At 41.5% G+C, this 18,959-nt stretch overlaps 1 protein-coding gene across 3 annotated transcripts in view; it reads left to right on the top strand.

Annotated features, from left to right (window-relative positions):
- The first annotated feature begins 106 nt into the window (after positions 1 to 106).
- CHEK2 (checkpoint kinase 2) overlaps positions 107 to 18,959 on the top strand; it is a 39,952-nt gene continuing 21,099 nt past the window's right edge. Inside the window, exons 1-6 of one of the 3 annotated variants that reach the window (XM_032883290.1) lie at positions 107 to 208; positions 380 to 490; positions 2,919 to 3,246; positions 13,498 to 13,622; positions 13,742 to 13,889; positions 16,653 to 16,743. In XM_032883290.1, coding sequence (XP_032739181.1) covers positions 380 to 490; positions 2,919 to 3,246; positions 13,498 to 13,622; positions 13,742 to 13,889; positions 16,653 to 16,743 — 803 coding nt within the window. In that variant the 5' untranslated portion in view covers positions 107 to 208. Of the gene's footprint in view, positions 222 to 379; positions 491 to 2,918; positions 3,247 to 13,497; positions 13,623 to 13,741; positions 13,890 to 16,652; positions 16,744 to 18,959 lie in introns of all 3 variants that reach the window. The other 2 variants (XM_032883291.1, XM_032883292.1) reach the window with 2 other exon arrangements.

The following is an 18,959-nucleotide window of genomic DNA, read 5'->3' as shown; positions in this document are numbered from 1 at the left end:
GCGGGATCCTGGATACCGAGTGTCCCGCTCCTCATTTTAAACTACAACTCCCAGCAAGCATTGAGGTTACGTGTGGCCGGCCACATCCGCCGCTGTTCATTGGTCCGGCAGCGACGAAGGGTGTTCTGATTGGCTGAGGGTGGAGTTTGTATGTGCTTGGTTAGCGCCACGCTGCTGGCTGCAGCTGCTGTTGAGTGTTTGGCCTCAGGTGGGCTCACGCGGTGAGTCATAGTGGGGAACTTATCTTGGGTGTTTGGGGTTCGATTCTCGTCCCCAGGGTATTAATGCACGCTGAATCTCCAGAATTTTCTCTTTGTGTGGTTTTTGAGCTCGGTCGGGGGGAGGAGAGGAATGCGTGGGTGACTGTCTTCCATTGTAGATGAACTTCGAGGTGAAGTTCACTTCCCCTGTTACTTACAAGCTGAAACTGGCCCAGACGTGCAGCGTAAGAAAGGACGAAGTTGTGTTCTTCAAAACCAGAGGGAAGTTGGTTTGTAAAGAGTTATTTAAATGTTAGTAATTATTACCATATTTTAATAAAGATTTTTTTTTTAATTTATTTGACAGACGGAAATCACAAGTAGGCAGAGAGAGAGAGGAGGAAGCAGGCTCCCTGCTGAGCAGAGAGCACGATGTGGGGCTCAATCCCAGGAACCTGGGATCATGACCTGAGCCGAAGGCAGAGGCTTTAACCCACTGAGCCACCCAGGCGCCCATATTTTAGATTCAATTTTGAAAAAAAAAACGATTAAAAACCCAATCTTAGCAGCTAGGCGCTGCAGGAGCTGGAGACACGCTGACTTGTGTAGGAGGATGCCCAGCGAGTGTCCATAAGTAAGAGTGTGGGATGGGGTGGCGAGGAGATGGTAGGAAGGCACCAACCCATCTTGGGGCTCAGTTTCTGTATTTGAAAAAAAAAATTGTGTTATACTTGTAAACCCCTTTCCCACTGTCGGATTCTTTGGGACTGGAATTCTCCCAATTATCAGGCATTACTGGGGGAGGAGACTTAATGTATCATCTCATTTAATTCTCAAGATCTATCTATTCAGTGAGGTGATCTACCTGAAGGTCATGCAAGGATTTGACTCAGGCATCCGACTCCAGACTTGTTTACCTCTAATATTTCCATATACTTCCTCCTCCTCATGGCTGAGGCTTATGTGGTTTCCGTCTGTCTACTGGACCCTTACCATAACCGGGGATAGCAGCCACTTCTTGACCGTCTTTTGTCAGTTCTCAGGGTGGAGAAGTCTTGCTCAAAAAGCTGTAAGAGGTTGCAGCCTTGATTGAGGCAGTAGTATTAGAGCTTTAGGTCCTGGCATGGCACACTCAGTTCTGGGATCACCTTTGAGGTGTGGTTTAAGAAAAAGTCATCAGTATCTTTGTATCTGGAAAGCTATCTGAGTATGGGTATCTGGAGAGAAGAGAGAATGCCCCCCCCCCTTTAATAAAAAAAAAGAATCACACTAGGGATTTAAACTTAGGGATTGACAGTTACTTAGACTTGACTGTTATCAGAGTTTAAACGTTCATCGAATTAACTCTAAAGTGAGGGTGGGAACCTGTTATGGTCCCCTGTGAAGAGCTTGTTTTTGTAGGAATCTGTTGGGCTGAAAGACCATTTAGGATGAAAGGTGAACGCCAATCGTTACTCAGCATCACAAAGGCTAGGTGGAGTTGTTTGTGGGAGACTTCTTTGTGTTACTGCTTCATTAATAGCCTGGCCCTCAGTTAGGAGTCAGGGAATCTAGAGTGAACAAACAGAATGTTGTCTTCACCATCCTGGGGCTGGCTTGGGGGAGGAGGGGTATCTGTGACATTTAATGTAAATGGTCACCCCTGGCCTGGTGCAGTGAATTAGTTTATGTTTCTCTTTGGCCATCTTTTACCCGAAGCCACATGACCCTTCCTCTTCTTTATTGTTCCTAAACTTGAAATTTAAGTATAGTGTTGATTGTATTAATGAATATCTTTTAAGTTTCATTTCTAATTTTTATTTTTTTGAGATTTTATTTATGTATGTATTTGTTTGACAGAGAGAGAGAGCAAGCAGGGGGAGCAGCAGAGGGAGAGTGCTGAGCCGAAGGCAGGTGCTTAACTGACCGAGCCACCCAAGTGCCCCTCATTTCTAATTTTTATTTTTATTTTACTTATGTATTTATTTGACAGAGAGAAGGAGGGCACAAGGAGGGGTAGAAGCAGGCAGAGAGAGAGGGAGAAGCAGACTTGCCACTGAATAGGGAGCCTGACATGGGGCTCAATCCGAGGACCCCAGGATCATGACCCAAGCTGAAGGCAGGCACTTAACTGACCAAGCCACCCAAGTACCCCACATTTCTAATTTTTAAAAATTAGATGAATGTAAGCTGTTATAAAGTGTTCCTTCCCACCCCCAACTTAGTTCATTTCTTTTAACTTATTTATAACCTTCATATTATTTTTTATTTTTTTTTCTCTGTGATTTGTGGCTGTCATACAAAAAACTGATCGAGTTTGAAATGATAGGATGAAAAGCTCAGCCCAGAAGAGCTATAGATCAATCTAGTCTTAGAATTTTAACTTTTGCAGAACATGCTTGCTCTGGATTTTTTTTTTCCCTGATGTTAAATATGCCCATCCTTTACTTTTTTATTTTTATTTTTTAAAAGATAGAGATTGCCCTTGTATGGGTGTGGGGAGAGTGGAAGGGCAGGAGAGGCTTGAGAGAGAGAATCCCAAGCAGGCTCCACACCCAGTGCAGATCCTGGATGTTGCAGGGCTGGATCTCATGACCCTGAGATTATGACCCCAGCTGAAATCAAGTGTCCGAGGCTTAACTGACAAGAGCCACCCAGGTGCCCCTGCCTGTTCTTCCCTCTTGAACTTTTAGTCTTGTTTCTTAAAACTTACCTTATTATCGGACACTTACTTTTGAGGTCGTGATGTCTCGAGAGACGGAGGGGGAGTGTCAGCAGTCCCACGGCAGTGGCGCCTGTTCCCAGTCCCAAGGTGGTTTCTCTCAGTCTCAAGGCATCTCCTCCCAGACACACGGCGGCTCTTCACAGTCTCAAGGCACGTCCAGTTCCAGCAGCACGGCACCCACATCTAGCCAGTCCTCTCACTCCAGCTCAGGAACGCTGAGCTCTTTCGACACAGTGTCTACCCAAGAACTCTGTTCTATTCCTGAGGACCAAGAACCTGAGGAGCCTGTCCCTGCCCCTTGGGCTCGATTATGGGCCCTTCAGGATGGATTCCCCAATCTTGGTAAGACCTTTTGTTACATCATGTAAAATGTTAATTGTTCACAAAAATAGTTCGAGAAAGCTGTAGCAGAGACCTCAAGGCACTTCTGGAATGATTCCGAAGTTTGAAGATGATGAAAGATGGAACCAAGGAAGCAGTTTTGGGGGGAATTTACTGACTCTTACCTGCTGTGGATCCCCCCTCATTTATCTTTTAACAAATATTAATTGGGCATCTGTAATGTTCTGTCCATTGGAGCATCTGAAGAGAGCAGCAGGCCATTTCCCTAGCAAAATGCTGATTCATGCAAACTTGCAAACAGTAATGGACAAATCCACAGAAACCACCACTTAACCCCTGCTGTGGCAGCTTCAGAACATCCATTTTACAGTTTCAGAATAGGGAAGGCTGTTTGTTGACTGTTATTTATTAACTCAAAATAGCCAGCCTTTTAATTTAAATATGTTCATCCTCTATGACATTTTCTGATTCCAGCAGTAAGATTTCACTCTAGGTATGTTTGAAATAGCATTTTGATATTAAAAAAGAATGACTAATATATTATTTGTACCTTATAACTCACTGTTTCGTCTCCAACATTGATGACTTGAAAAAGAAACTGTAAAAAGTAGAGAATAATAGAGGAATATTCATAGGTACGACTTTAAATTTAGAAGTACTTGAAGCTGTTTTCTTTTATTCCTGTAAGCCATAGTTTTAAGATAGGCTCACGGCTTATATGGTGAATGGGAAACATATGGTGAGAAAGGGTGAAGTGGGCTGGATCACTATGAAAAGTGAGATTATAAAAATCTGAAAATCCTGGTAGGGGGAATAGCATAAAGCCTGTTTTCTTCTAAATGTTTTATAGGTTTACCCTACTGATCCATTTTGAGTTGCTTTTTGTATATGGTATGAGGTGGAGGTCCAGATTCATTCTTTTCATGTGAATATCCCAGTTGTTTGAGAACTTTCTTGAAAAGACTCTTCTTTTTTTTTTTTTCTTTTAAAGGTTTTATTTATTTGAGAAAGAGAGCATGAGAGACAGCATGAGGGAGAGGCAGGAGCAGACTCCCTGCTGAGCAGGGACCCAGATACAGGGCTCAGTCCCAGGACCCCTGGGACCATGACCTGTGTCGAAGGCAGACACTCAACCTACTGAGCCACCCAGGTGCCCCTTGAAGAGACTATTCTTTATCTGCTGAATGGTCTTGGCACCCTTGTCAAAAATCATTTGGCCATAAATGTGAGGGTTTATTTCTGGACTTGCAGTTCCATTCTCTTGGTCTATGTGTCTGTCCTTTTATGCAAGCACCACAAAATCTTGATTGCTGTAGCTTTGTAGTGAGTTTTGAAATCCAGAGTGTGAGTCCTGATTTGTTCTTTTTCAAGATTGTTTTGACTATTCTGGGTCCCTTGTCCATATGAGTTTTAAGATGAGCTTGTCACTTCCTGCAAAGAAGGCAGCTTGGATTGTATTAGGGTTTACATTGAATCTATAGATCAGTTTGGGGAGTACTGACATTTTTTTTTTTAAGATTTTATTTGTTTATTATTCTAGAGAGAGTGAGCAAGGGTGGGGGTGGGGAGGAGTAGAGGCAGAAGGACAAGCAGACTCTGCCCTGATTACAGAGCTGGATGTGGGGCTGGACCCCATGACCCTGAGATCATGACCTGAGCCGAAACCAAGAGTACGATGCTCAACTGACTGAGACACCCAGACACCCCTGGGTTTTGACATCTTAATAATACCAAGTCTTGGGGCAGAGGGAAAAGCAGACTCCCTGCTGCGCAAGGAGCCCACCTCGGGGCTCAATCCCAGGACCCTGAGATCATGATGTGAGCCGAAGGCAGAGGCTTAACTCACTGAGCCACCCAGGTGCTCAGAGGGGTTATATATTTATAAAATTTTTTCTCTGGTAATTGTCCTCTCCCTGCTCCCCCAAGCTTTATTTACATGTAATCAACATGAAACATTGTATAAATTTAAGGCATACAGTGTGTTAATTTGGTACAGTTATATATTGCAAAATGATTACTACCATTAGTATTAACTAATACTCTCATCACATCGCATAATTACCATCTCTTTTTTGTGGTGAAAATACTTAAGAGGTGCCTGGGTGGCTGAGTCAGTTAAGTATCTGCCTTTGGTTCAGGCCATTATCCCGGGGTCCTAGGCTCAAGCCCCACATTGGGCTCCTTGCTTAGCGGGGAGTCTGCTTTTCCCTTTCTTTCTGCTTGCCACTCCCCCTGCTTGTGCTCTCTCTTTCTCTAGCAAATAAATAAAACTAAAACCTTTTAAAAAAAAGTATTAAAAAAATTTAAGATCTATGTTCTTAGCAACTTTCAAGTATATGATATAGTATTACTAACTGTAGTCACCACACTGTAAGGTAAATCACCAGAACTTACTATCTTGTACTTGGAAGTTTGTTCCCTATAACAAACATCTCCCCATTTTCCCACTCTCAAGTCCCTGATAACTAGCACTTTCTATTTATATGAGTTTAGGTTTTTCATTATTTTTTTTTAAAGACTCTATTTATTTGCCAGAGAGAATGAGAGCGAGAGAGAGAGAACAAGCAGAGTGGCAGGCAGAGGGAATTGACTCCCTAGCAGGGAGCCTGATGTGGGACTCAATACCAGGACCCTGGGATCATGACCTGAGCCAAAGGCAGACACTTAACTGACTGAGCCACTCAGGCGTCCTAAGTTAGGTTTTTTAGATTCCCCATATATGACATGCAAGTGAGATTGTACAGTATTTGTCTTTTTTTACTTATTTCATTTACAGTGCCTTCAGAGTCCATCTATGTTGTTGCAAATGACAGGATTTCATACCTTTTTAATGGCTGAATAATATTCCAGTATGTATGTGTGCATTTGTGTGTGTGTGTATATATATATATATATACACATATACTATATTTTCTTTGTCCATCGACTTTTGGACATTTAGGTTGCTTCTAGGTGTTGGCTGTTGTAAACAGTTATGCAGTGAACATGGGGTACATACATCTTTTCATAAATACCCAGAAGTGGAATTGCTGGATCATATGGCAGTTGTGTTTTTAATTTTTGGAGGAATCTCCATTCTTCTTTCCATAATGGCTGCACCAATTTACATTCCTGCCAGCCACGCACCAGGGTACCTTTTAATCCACTTCCTGGCCAACACAGCAAACTTCTTGTCTTTTATTTTTTTTTAAGATTTTATTTATTTATTTATTTATTTATTTGAGAGAGGGAGAGAGAGAGAGAGAAAATATGAATGGGGGAGGGGCAGAGGGAGAAGCAGAATCCCTGTCGAGCAGGGAGCCCAATGTGGAGCTCAGTTGTGTGATATGACCTGAACTGAAGGCGGACGCTTAATCCACTGAGCTACCCAGACACCCCTTAGCATAATATTTCAAAGTTCATTCAATTTTAGGGGTGCCTGGGTGGCTCAGTTGTTAAGCGTCTGCCTTTGGCTTAGGTCATGATCCCGGGATCCTGGGATCAAGCCCAGCATCAGGCTCCCTGCTCAGCGGGAAGCCTGCTTCTCCCTCTCACACTCCCCCTGCTTGTGTTTCTACTCTTGCTGTCTCTATCAAACATATAAATAAAACCTTAAAAAAAAAAAAGTTCATTTTTATTATATATCAATTTTATTTCTTTCTTGGTTAGATAATATTTCATTGCATGTATATATCATATTTTGTTTATCCATTCTGTTGATGGACATTTTGGATTATTTCTTTGTTTTGGCTGTTGTGAATAATGCTGCTATGAATATTCACATACAACTGTCTGCTTGAGTACCTGTTTTCAGTTTTTTTGTTTATATCTAGGAATGGAATTGCTGGAGAATATGGTAATTCTGTGTTTAATTTTTTGTGTTTTTTGTTTTTTAAAAATTTTGATTTATTTACTCTTTAAAGTTATTGTGGTTTTTTTGTTTTGTTTTGTTTTGTTTTTTTAATTTACCTGACAGAGAGAGACAGCAAGCGCACAAGTAGGCAGAGCAACAGGCAGAAGGAGAGGGAGAAGCAGGCTCCTCACCTAGCTCCTTGCCTAGCTCCTCACCTGAGAGTTTCAGGTGTACAATATAGTGTTCAGCTATACTATTCCTTACCCAGTGCTTATCAAGATAAATGTACTCTTTTTTTTTTTTAATTTTTTTAAAGAATTTTTTTAAGGTTTTATTTGTTTGTTTAACAGAAAGGGACAGTATAAGCAGGGAGAGCAGCAGGCAGAGTGGGAGGGAGAAGCAAGCTCTCTGCTGAGCTAGGAGCCAGATATGGGACTCGATCCTAGAACGCTGGGATCATGACCTGAGCCGAAGGCAGCTGCTTAACGAACTGAGCCACGCAGGCGTCCCGATAAATGTACTCTTAATCATCCCCTCACCCCCCACCTCTCCTCTGTTCTATAGTTAAGAGTCTGTTTTTGGTTTGTTTTTTTCATTGTTGGGATGCCTCCAGCTTTGCTTTTATTTTTCAAGATGGCTTTGGCTCCTCTGGGTCTTTTGTGGTTCAGTGCAACTTTTAGGATTGTTCTAGCTCTGGGAAGACTGCTGTTGGTATTTTGATAGGGGTTGCATTAAATGTGGTGTAGATTGCTTTGGGTAGTACAGACATTTTAACAATATTTGTCCTTCTAGTTCATGAGTATGGAATATCTTTCCATTTCTTTGTGTCATCTTCATTTTCTTTCATCAGTGTTCCATAGTTATCAGCGTACAGGTCTTTAACCTCTTTGGTTAGGTTTATTCCTAGTTACCTTACTGTTCTTTTTTTGCTGCATTTGTGAATGGTGTTGATTCCTTAATTTCTCTTTCTGCTGCTTCAGTTTTGGTGTATAGAAATGTAGCAGATACGGGGCGCCTGGGTGGCTCAGTGGGTTAAAGCCTCTGCCTTCGGCTCAGGTCATGATCCCAGCGTCCTGGGATAGAGCTCCGCATCAGGCTCTCTGCTCAGCAGGGAGCCTGCTTCCCTGCCTCTCTGACTGCTTGTGATCTCTTTCTCTGTCAAATAAATAAATAAAATCTTTAAAAAAAAAAAAAAGTTAAAAAAAAAAAGAAATGTAGCAGATACAAGATATGTCGATCTTGTATCCTGTTGCTATTTAATTTGGTTTTCAGTATTAGTACTTTTTTCCTGGAGTCTTTTTGGATTTTCTATGTATAGTATCACGTCACCTGGAAATAGTAGACGTTTTACTTATTCCCTTGCCAGTTTAAATGCCTTTTATTTCTTTTTGCTGTCTGATTGCTGAGGCTAGGGCTTCCAGTGCTATGTTGAATGGAAGTGGTGAGAGTGGACATCTCTGCCGTGTTCCTGACTGTAGGGAAAAAGCTCTCAGCTTTTGCCCATTTAGGATGGTACTAGCTGTGGGTTTTCATATATGGCCTTTTATTATGTTGAGATATGTTCCCTCTAAACCTACTTTGTTGAGGTTTTTTATCATGAATGGATGCTGTACTTTGTCACATGCTTTTTCTGCATCTACTGAAATGATCATATGGTTCTTATCATTTCTTTTATTAATGTGATATATCACTTTGCTTGATTTGCCAATATTGAGCCACCCTTGCATCCCAGGAATAAATCCCCCTTGATTGTGGTGAATGATTATTTTAATGTGTTGTTGGATTCAGTTTGCTAGTATTTTGTTGAGGATTTTTACATCTATGTTCATCAGGGGTATTGGCCTATAGTTCTCTTTCTGTGGTGTTTTTGTGTGGTTTTGGTATCATGGTAATGTTGGCCTCATAGAATGAATTTAGAGGCTTTCCTTTCTTTTCAATTTTTTGAAAAAGTTTGAGAAGAACAGATACTAATCCTTTAAATGTTTGGTAGAAGTTGGCCTATAAAGCTATCTCATCTTGGACTTTTCTTTGTAGGGGAGTTTTTTGATTACTGAATGAGTTTCTCCACTGGCTGTTGGTCTGTTCAAGCTATTTATTTCTTCTTGCTTCAGTTTTGGTAATTTATATGTTTCTCTGAATTTATCCATTTCTTCTTGGTTGTCCATTTTGTTATACAGTTTTTCATAGTATTTTCTTATAATTGTATTTCCATGGTGTTTGTTGTTATTTCTCTTCTCTCATTTATGATTTTATTTATTTGCATCCTTTTTCTTCTTTTTGGTAAGTCTGGCTTGAGGTTTACTAATTTTATTTCATTTTTCTTTTTCTTTTTTTAAGAGAGGGACGGGGTGGGGAGGGGTGGAGGGAGAGGGAAAGAGAGAATCTTAAGCAGGCTCCACACCCAGTGTGGAACCCACTCCAGGCATGATCTCACAACGCTGAGATCATGACCTCAGGCGAAATCAAGAGTGGGACGCTTAACCAACTGAGCCACCCAGGTGTCCCATTTTTTAAATTTAGTTTTTCAAATAACCAGCTCCTGGTTTCCTTGATCTTTTCTGTTGTTTTTTAGTTTCTTTCTTTCTTTTTTTTCTTTTTGGTTTTTTTTTTTTTTAAGATTTCATCCATTCATTTGACATAGAAGGACACTGTGAGAGAGGAAACATAAGCAAGGGGAGTGGGGGAGGGAGAAGCAGGCCTCCCACCAAGCAGGGAGCACCACTATGACCTGAGCCGAAGGCAGGCACTTCACTGACTGAGCCACCCAGGCACCCTTGTCACTTGCGCTTTTAGTGTTCTATCTAAGAAAACATTGTTTAACCCAAGATGGCAAAGCATCATTACTGTTCTTTTTTCTTAGAGTTTTATAGTTCTGGTTCCCATTACTATTAGCGTTTGATTCTGTTTGAGTTGATTTTTGTATGTGGCATGAGGTAAGGATTTTAACTTGATTTTTGTTTGTTTTTAAATATTTTATTTATTTGAGAGACTGCGAGAGAGAGCACAAGTGCGGAGGGAGGGGCAGAGGGAGAGGAAGAAGCAGGCTCCCCCTGAACAGGGAGCCTGATGCAGGGCTCAGTCCCCAGACCCTCGGATTGTGACCCGGAGCCAAGGGCAGATGCCCAACCAATTGAGCCACACAGGCGCCTCTCAACTCTGTTGTTTTGAATGTGGGTATCTACTGGTCCTACTGCCTTTTTTGGAAAGACTGTTCTTTTGCCAGTGAATTGTCTTGGCACCCTTTTTGAAAATGAGTTGACTGTAAATAGGATTTATTTATGGTCTCCTCATTCTTCTCTTTTCATCTATATGTCTGTCCTTATGCGAGTACCGCACTGCCTTGATGGTAACTTTGGAGTAAGTTTTGAAATTGCAAAATGTGGGTGCCTGGCTGGCTCAGTTGGTTAAGCGTCTATCTTCTGGCTTGGGTCATGGTCCCTGGGTCCTGGGATCGAGTTCTGCATGGGCTCACTGCCCAGCGGAGACTGTGCTTCTCCCTCTCCCTCTGCCTGCCACTCTGCCTGCCGCTCTGCCTACTTATGCTCACTATCTCTCTGTCAAGTAAGTAAGTAAAATCTTTTTTTTTTTTTTTAAAGATTGTATTTATTTATTTGAGAGAGAGAGAGCACAAGCCAAGGGGAAAGGCAGGAGAAGCAGGCTTCCTGCCAAGCAGGGAGCCCGATGCAGGGCTCAATCCCAGGACACGGGGACCATGACCTGAGCTGAAGGCAAAAGTCCAATGACTGAGCCACCCAGGCGCCCCTTTTTTTGTTTTTTGTTTTTTTTTAAAGATTTTATTTATTTATTTGACAGATCACAAGTAGGCAGGGAGGCAGGCAGAGAGAGAGAGGGAAGCAGGCTTCCTGCTGAGCAGAGAGCCTGATGTGGGGCTCCATGCCAGGACCCTGGGATCATGACCTGAGCCGAAGGCAGAGGCTTTAACCCGTTGAGCCACCCAGGCTCCCCAGTAAGTAAAATCTTAAATAAAAAAAATTATAGCCATCTTCATCATTGTGAAGTGGTTGCATATGTAATTTTGATGCATCTTGCCAGATTATCTTCACTAGACTCCAAACTGTATTTGGTGTATAAATTACATTCTTACTGGCAGTGTATAAGTTAGAGTAACAGTTTCTTCATACCTCTTGCCCACACAGTATTATAATAGGTAACTCTGAGTTTTTTTTAAAAGGTTTATTTATCCATTAGAGAGTGAGCATGAGCAGGAGGGTCAGAGAGAGAGGGAGAAAATCTTTTTTTTTTTTTAAAGATTTTATTTATTTATTTACTTATTTATAAAGATTTTATTCATTTATTTGGCCGAGAGAGAGACTTCGAGAGAGGGAACATAAGCAGGGGTGTGGGAGAGAGAGAAGCAGGCTTCCTGCTGAACAGGGAGCCCGATGTGAGGTTCGATCGCAGGACCTTGGAATCATGACCTGAGTCGAAGGCAGATGCTTAATGACTGAGCCACCCAGGCACCCTTTATTTATTTATTTGACAGAGAGAGACACCGAGAGTAGAACACAAGCAGGGGGAATGGGAGAGGGAGAAGCAGGCTTCCCGCTGAGCAGGGAGCTGATGTGGGGCTTCATCCCAGAACCCAGGGATCATGACCTGAGCCAAAGACAGATGCTTTATGACTGAGCCACCCAGGGTCCCCAGGGAGAGAGAATCTGAAGCTGATTCCATGCTGGGCCTAGAAGCCTGACGTGGGGCTCAGTCTCACAACCTGAAGACCAGGACCCATGCTGAAGAGTCGGAGGCCCAACCGACTGTGCCACTCAGGCACTCCCTCTTTGATTTTTGTTAATATGATGGTTGGAACATGAAATCTTAATGTATTACTTTTTTTTTTTTTTTTAAGATTTTATTTATTTAGTTGAGAGAGAGAGCGAGCACAAACAGGTGAGAGGAGCAGAGGGAGAGAGAAAAGCAGACCCTCGCTGAGCACGGAGCCCAACATGGGGCTCAATCCCAGCACCTTAGGATCATGACCTGAGCTGAAGGCAGATGCTTAACCAATCGAGTCACCCAGGTGGCTATATTATTATTTTTTAAAGTTCATGATTTTTTAAATGTATACATGTATACAATGTATACATCTTTTTTTTCTTTTTTTTTTTAAGATTTTATTTTTAGGTAATGTCAACACCCATTGTGGGGCTTCAACTCACAACTCTGAGATCAAGAGTTTTATGCTCTACCGGCTAAGCCAGCTGGGCACCTCTTGTTTTTAAAAATTTCTTGTGTTGGGGCGCCTGGGTGGCTCAGTGGGTTAAGCCGCTGCCTTCGGCTCAGGTCATGATCTCAGAGTCCTGGGATCGAGCCCCGCATCGGGCTCTCTGCTCAGCAGGGAGCCTGCTTCCTCCTCTCTCTCTGCCTGCTTGTGATCTCTGTCTGTCAAATATATAAATAAAATCTTAAAAAAAAAAAATTCTCTTGAGTTACCTTGTCCAGTTTTTCTTATGTTTGAACTATTTGTATTTCTTTCTCTTGTAAATTGTCTCTTCCTGTCCTTTATCCGGTTTTTACTGGATTGTTTGTCTTTTTTTTAATTTGTAGTAACTTAACCCATAGTACAGAAAGTACTATTTTGTGATATGAGTTGCTAATATTTTCCCTGGTCTTTCTGTCAATATTTACTTGCCCACTATATTCATGTTCTGGGTGCTGAGCTATGTAACACAGGAGACCCAAGGCTGGCTTTCTGGAGTTTGTTCTAACAGGGGAGTGCAGGGAGACTATATATAAATAATCAAGATAACTTCCAGTTATGGCCCATTCTTGGTGGACAAGAAAACAGGATGTCATTGTAATGGGTGACGAGGTAGGAGTCTGCTTATATGGAAAGCTGAGTGGAAGATGATAATTTGAGCCCAGACACAAAGGCAAGATGGCTGTTCAAGTTGCTGGGAACAGAGAATGCAAAGGGCACCAGGGGGGTTGAACCCAGCATATTTGGGGCAGTGGAAGGCACCAGTGGGACTGGGGAGAGTGGTCAAGCAGAGCAGTACAAGGTGATGGTGGGAGGGAAGGAGTGGCCAGGTCCTGAGCATCTGTCCTGCCGTGGGAAAGAGTGCACATTTTACACTAAGTATGATGGGAAGCCTCAAGAGGGTAATAGGTAGAAAGTTATTAGATTATAAGTGTTTTTTCAAATCATTAATAATTGCTTGAGAACTTTAAAGACTGCTTATTTATTATTTCATAGTTATGTATAAACCACAATTTATTAAACTTGTTAGAAAATCTTTTTCTTCCCCCTTTGTTTTTACTCCTATAAAGTTCTGATAGATAGCTCTAAGCTTGATTGCTTTCTTAGGTTCTTTTTCTACAATTAGAGTTTATGAGCAATTTTTAAAGGTGTTTGGGGCATGAAATTCCACAACACTCCCGTGTGTACTTTTGTGTTACAGAGTGTGTTAATGACAACTACTGGTTTGGGAGAGATAGAAGCTGTGAATACTGCTTTGACGAGCCACTGCTGAAAAGAACGGATAAATACCGGACTTACAGCAAGAAGCACTTTCGGATTTTCAGAGTAGGTGACAATGTATCCATGTATTTGGGAGAACCGGTAATGTCGTCACCATGCTGAGATATCTTGGCACTGTAACTCCCCACTGTTAAAACTTTGAAATAAAATGTTCTCTATTTTAGGAAATGGGTCCTAAAAACTCTTACATCGCATACATAGAAGATCACAGTGGGAATGGAACCTTTGTAAATAGAGAGCTGGTAGGGAAAGGAAGACGCCTTCCTTTGAATAACAATTCTGAAATTGCACTTTCAGTGTGGAGTAATAAAGGTAACATTACTCTCTTCTGGTTACTGGATCTTTTTTTCCTCTCCTATAAAGGGAAAATTGATGTTGTGCCCTTTGCAGAGTAAGGTTCGGATAAATAAAGTAAGAAGGTTAGTATTTAGGATCCAGTGCAGCCCTACGGGCATTTTTAAACAAATGAAAAATTTCTACCAAGGTAGATTTTGTAAGGTTTGATTGGTTGGGTTAGTTTTGTTTAAGGCTGTTTGCTGTCAGTGGAATGATACTCCTTAAGATGGTTCTTCGTTCATCGATGCAGTTCATAGCACATCAGTCTTCGGGATCGATGAGTGATTTTAGGCCATGAATTCTCCCTCCCTCCTTTCTTCTCTTCCTTTCTCATTCTTCCCTTTCATCCCTTCCATTCCTTAATTGCTGCAAGTATCAGTTGAACTTCATGGGCCTGCCAGGCATTAGGGATTTTCGGGCAGAATCTCAGTTTAAACCTTCTCCCTTAAATACCACGTGGTTATCCCAAAGTGTTGATGTTTATTGTCATCATCGGGCAACATTTTATAAGCAGCCACTGCTAAAACTTTACCAAAATCACATGCAAACCAAACAGTTGTCATTCAGCACAGAATACAGTTAAATGTAATCTCACAGTGATTCTAAATCCTTGGACAGGAGGAATATACTCTTGTTTCTTGGATTGAAAAGAAAAAAAAAAAAACAGAACTTTACAAATCCACGTGAGAGTTGATTGGGAAGGATGTCTGTGTGTGGGGGGTAAAGCCTTAAAAATACAGATGCCCCCAGGTGCTGTCTGAAAGCTCCTGGTCTAGGAGTCCCAGGGATATAAAAAATCTTGCTTAGCTGATTCTTATACAGTCTCCAGACTGGCATCTGGGAATGATGGTTGTCCTGGGCATCCTAAAGCACATTTTATGATAGTTTTCCCTGTTGCTGTTCTGTTTTCTATCTGATGATTACAGTCAGGGCGGCTGTGTAGGGTATTGCTGTTTGAGAGCCCTTGGTAGAGGGGACAACCAGGTGCTGAGATTTGGTCTGTCTTACTTGACAAGCTCTGTGCCACCTTTTCCTGGTTGGTCTATCCCAGGAGCACCTTTTCTGCTTTGAAGAGAGGTGTTATATGGGCTAAAGGTGGCCAGAGTTGAAATAGATCAGGTCACTCTGCAGGTTGCATTCAGTTTATTGGCATTTTATTAGGCATTCACTATTTGTACTTGAATGTGAAAATCCAGATTGCTTTGAGAAGGTGGACCGTCTGGCCATACTGATCCTGTAACCCCATACCTGGAGCATTTGCCAGTGCTCAGTAGAACCTACCTTTTTTCAGATGCATGATGTGTTTGCCCATTCAAGTCCTCACTGCTCCATGTTGTCTTACACTCAACCCAGCCCTCCCTGTGTGTACGAGACCTTGGGCTCTGTGGGCAACTGAGTTTGTAGCTCTTGAAGTAGACCTTGACACCCGTGAGAAATAGCTCTCCAGGACCGCTCAAATTCCCAGATTCTTAGATGCCACTGGAACATCTAGGTTCATAAATATCTACAAGCATAGAGAAATAGTTGTATATCTTGATCCACTGGCAGATTTCTTTCAGTGCGTGGGTGTCTGTCATGTGGACCGGCCTGGAATGAAGCACACTCAGGTGGCTCAGATTTGTGCCAGAGACTGGAACTCTAGGTTACTCCAGGGAGGTCGAAACCTGTTTCCTGAAATAAGAGAAACTCAAGGGTCTCAACAAATTTCACTTTTTCAAGATGATACAGGCAGTTGGCAAATCTACCACTGATTTTGTAGAATTGAAATGTTGATAATTAATTGCAGCCTTGGCCCACATGGATGGTTAAATTTTTAAATGACTGGGGTTATTTTTCTTTCTTTCGTTTTTTTTTTTTTGTTGTTGTTGTTGTTTTGTTTTGTTTTTGGATACAGCCCAGATAATGGAGAAATAAGGAGATTTTTGGGAAAATGCTATTTATTTAACTTTCAAAGCAGGTTCAAGATGATTTGCACTTTAAAATGCCAGACCTGGGGCACCCTGGGTGGCTCAGTGGGTTAAAGCCTCTGCCTTCGGCTCAGGTCATGATCTCAGAGTCCTGGGATCAAGCCCCGCATCAGGCTCTCTGCTTAGCAGGGAGCTTGCTTCCCCCTCTCTCTCTGCCCTGCCTCTCTGCCTACGTGTCATCTCTCTCTCTCTGTCAAATAAATAAATAAAATCTTTTTTTAAAAAAAAGGCCAGACCTGTAGAGGAATATAAATGGCAAAGAGAAGAGAATACTTATCTTAGTATGATGACCTGTGGTCTAATTTTACTAGGGTGTTTATTGGCCTAGAAGATTTTTTTCTGGGCTCAGACTAATTGCTCTTCAGTTCAGTTGCTGGTCTGTATAGGTTTTTTTTTTCTGGTTCAGGCAGGGACTAATCTTTCATGGGTATTTTATATTAGTTATAATTGATAAATAATTCTGAGGCAAAGGAATAAGACTAGCATGTATGTATGGATTTCCTGCATGTATGTATAGTGAGATGATGCTGTGTATTTTTATGGAAGAATGAGATTTGACTGTCATTTTCCATGGGTTTCATAATATGCAGATGAAATATAATTTCATAATATTACAAAATTATTATTATCCTGGGTAAATAATTCCTTTAGAGTTACATGTTAAATATGATTAAAAACAATTGTCTCATATTACATGTGTTTACTAAATTTTAGGACTTTTTATCTTTATTGAGTGAATTAATGAGACTTATTTCTGCCCTTTTCCCCTTAGTTTTTGTATTTTTTGATCTGACTGTAGATGATCAATCAATTTATCCTAAGGAATTAAGAGACCAATACATCATGTCAAAAACTCTTGGAAGGTAAAATTTTTGTTATTATGGAAATTGCCTTTCATTTTTTTCTAAACATTTGTCATTGATTAGTTTCTTATTCTTGGTTTTATAACATTCATTAACTTTATATTTGTAAGAAACTTGTTTGTGATAGGTGTATTATTGATTTAATAAATTAATATTTTAAAAAGATTTTATTTATTTATTTGACGCAGAGAAAGAGATCACAAGTAGTCAGAGAGGCAGGCAGAGAGAGAAGGGGAAGCAGGCTCCCCGCTGAGCAGAGAGCCCGATGTAGGGCTCGATCCCAGGACCCTGAGATCATGACCTGAGCTGAAGGCAGAGGCTTAAGCCACTGAGCCACCCAGGTGACCCTGATTTGATAAATTTTAAAAAGTTTTTATACCATACAATTCACCCATATGAAGTATATAATTTAATGGTTTTTAATATATTCACAGAGTTGTGAAACCTTTACCACAAACAGTTTTAGAACATTTTTATTACCCTCCAAAAAAGAAGCATTTACTGCATTTATGCCCTCTTCAGAATCTGTGAAATCTTGAGAAGTGAAATGAAACTGACCAATCAGGGCAAAGTTCTCAAAATATTTGGTTTCAGGACCCCTTACACTCTTCCTTCCTTCCTTCCTTCCTTAAAAGATTATATTATTTGAGAGAGAGAGAGCATGAGCAGGGGGAGGGGCAGAAGGAATGGGAAAAGCAGACATCCCACTGAATGGGGAGCCCTATGCAGGGCTCAATTCCAGGACCCTGAGATCATGACCTGAGCTGGTCAGACATTCAGTGACTGAGCCACCCAGTCGCTCCAGGATCCCTTACGCTCTTAAAAATTACTGAGGATGTCAAGGAGCTTTTGTTCACGTGGCTTAAATCTGTTGATACTAACTGTATTAGAAATTCAAATGCAGACATTAATGATATTAATTAATGCATTAAGAAACTCATCTACATTAAGAAAAATAATGTTTTTGGAGGGCCTGAGTGGCTCAGTTGGTTAAAGCATCCAACTCTTGATTTCAGCCCAGGTCATGATCTCAGGGTCCTGGGATTGAGCCCCCCACCGACCATTCGGGCTCCCCATTCATTGGGGAGGCTGCTTGGGGTTCTCTCTCCCTGCCCTTCCCACTCACTCTCTCTCTCTCTCTCAAATACATAAAAAAACTTCAAAAAAGATAATGTTTTTAGTGCAAAATAATTTTTAAAAATATGTTTATTTATTTACTTGAGAGACAGAGAGAGAGGTGTAGCATGCATAGGCAGGGGGAGTAGAAGAGGGAGAAGCAGGCTCCCCATTGAGCAGGAAGCCAGATGTGGTACTCAATCCCAGGACCCCAGGATCATGACCTGAGCCGAAGGCAGTTACTTAACCAACTGAGCCAACCAGGGGCCCTGCAGAGTAATTGTTTAAATAAAGATTAGTGAAAAGAGAGACATCATTTCACATTTTTGCAAACGTCTTTGATACCTGGTTTACTAGAAAATGGCTAGATCCTGATACTGCTGCTTTGTTCAGTCCGTTATATCACATGTTGTCTAGCCTCTGGAAAACTGCTCCTGAGAGAATGAGAATGAAAAAGACAAATAATGTCTTAGTATTATTCTGCAAATAGTTTAGGCTTTATAGACACCCTGCAGACATTTGAGGTCCCTTAGGGGTTGCTTAATCCTACTTTGAGAACCACTTCCTTAGGTGTTTTTGTTTTTGGTTTTTTTTTTTAAGATTTTATTTATTTTTTTGACAGAGAGACAGTGGGAGAAGGAACACAAGTAGGGGGAGTGGGAGAGGGAGAAGCAGGCTTCCCACTGAGCAGGGATTCTGGCTTGGGGATTGATCCCAGGACCCTGGGACCATGACTTAAGCCGAAGGTAGATGCCTAAAGACTGAGCCACCCAGGCGCCCCACTTCCTTAGGTTTTTAAGTTTTATATATTTAAGTAATCTGTATAGCCAATAAGGGGCTTGAACTCATGGCCCCAAGATCAAGAGTCACATGCCCTCTCAACTGAGCCTGCCAGGTGCCCTGAGAACCACTTCCTTAGGGACCTTTACCAACATTGCATCATGTCCTTCAATCTCCCACCCCTCCCCGACCCCAGAAGCTTTTCTTTTAACATTTTTGGAAACATGAAAGTAGAAGTTAATAGAAGGAAATAAGCACCTATATTCCTGTCACATAGAATCAAACATAGTGTACTCTTTATGACCATCTGTGGGAGATAT

Source organism: Lontra canadensis, unplaced genomic scaffold (assembly GCF_010015895.1).
Source record: "Lontra canadensis isolate GAN:19392208 unplaced genomic scaffold, GSC_riverotter_1.0 scaffold87, whole genome shotgun sequence".
NCBI classification, from domain to species: Eukaryota; Metazoa; Chordata; class Mammalia; order Carnivora; family Mustelidae; genus Lontra; species Lontra canadensis.
Note: the sequence above shows the minus strand (reverse complement) of the source record. Positions and strands in the feature narration are given on the sequence as shown.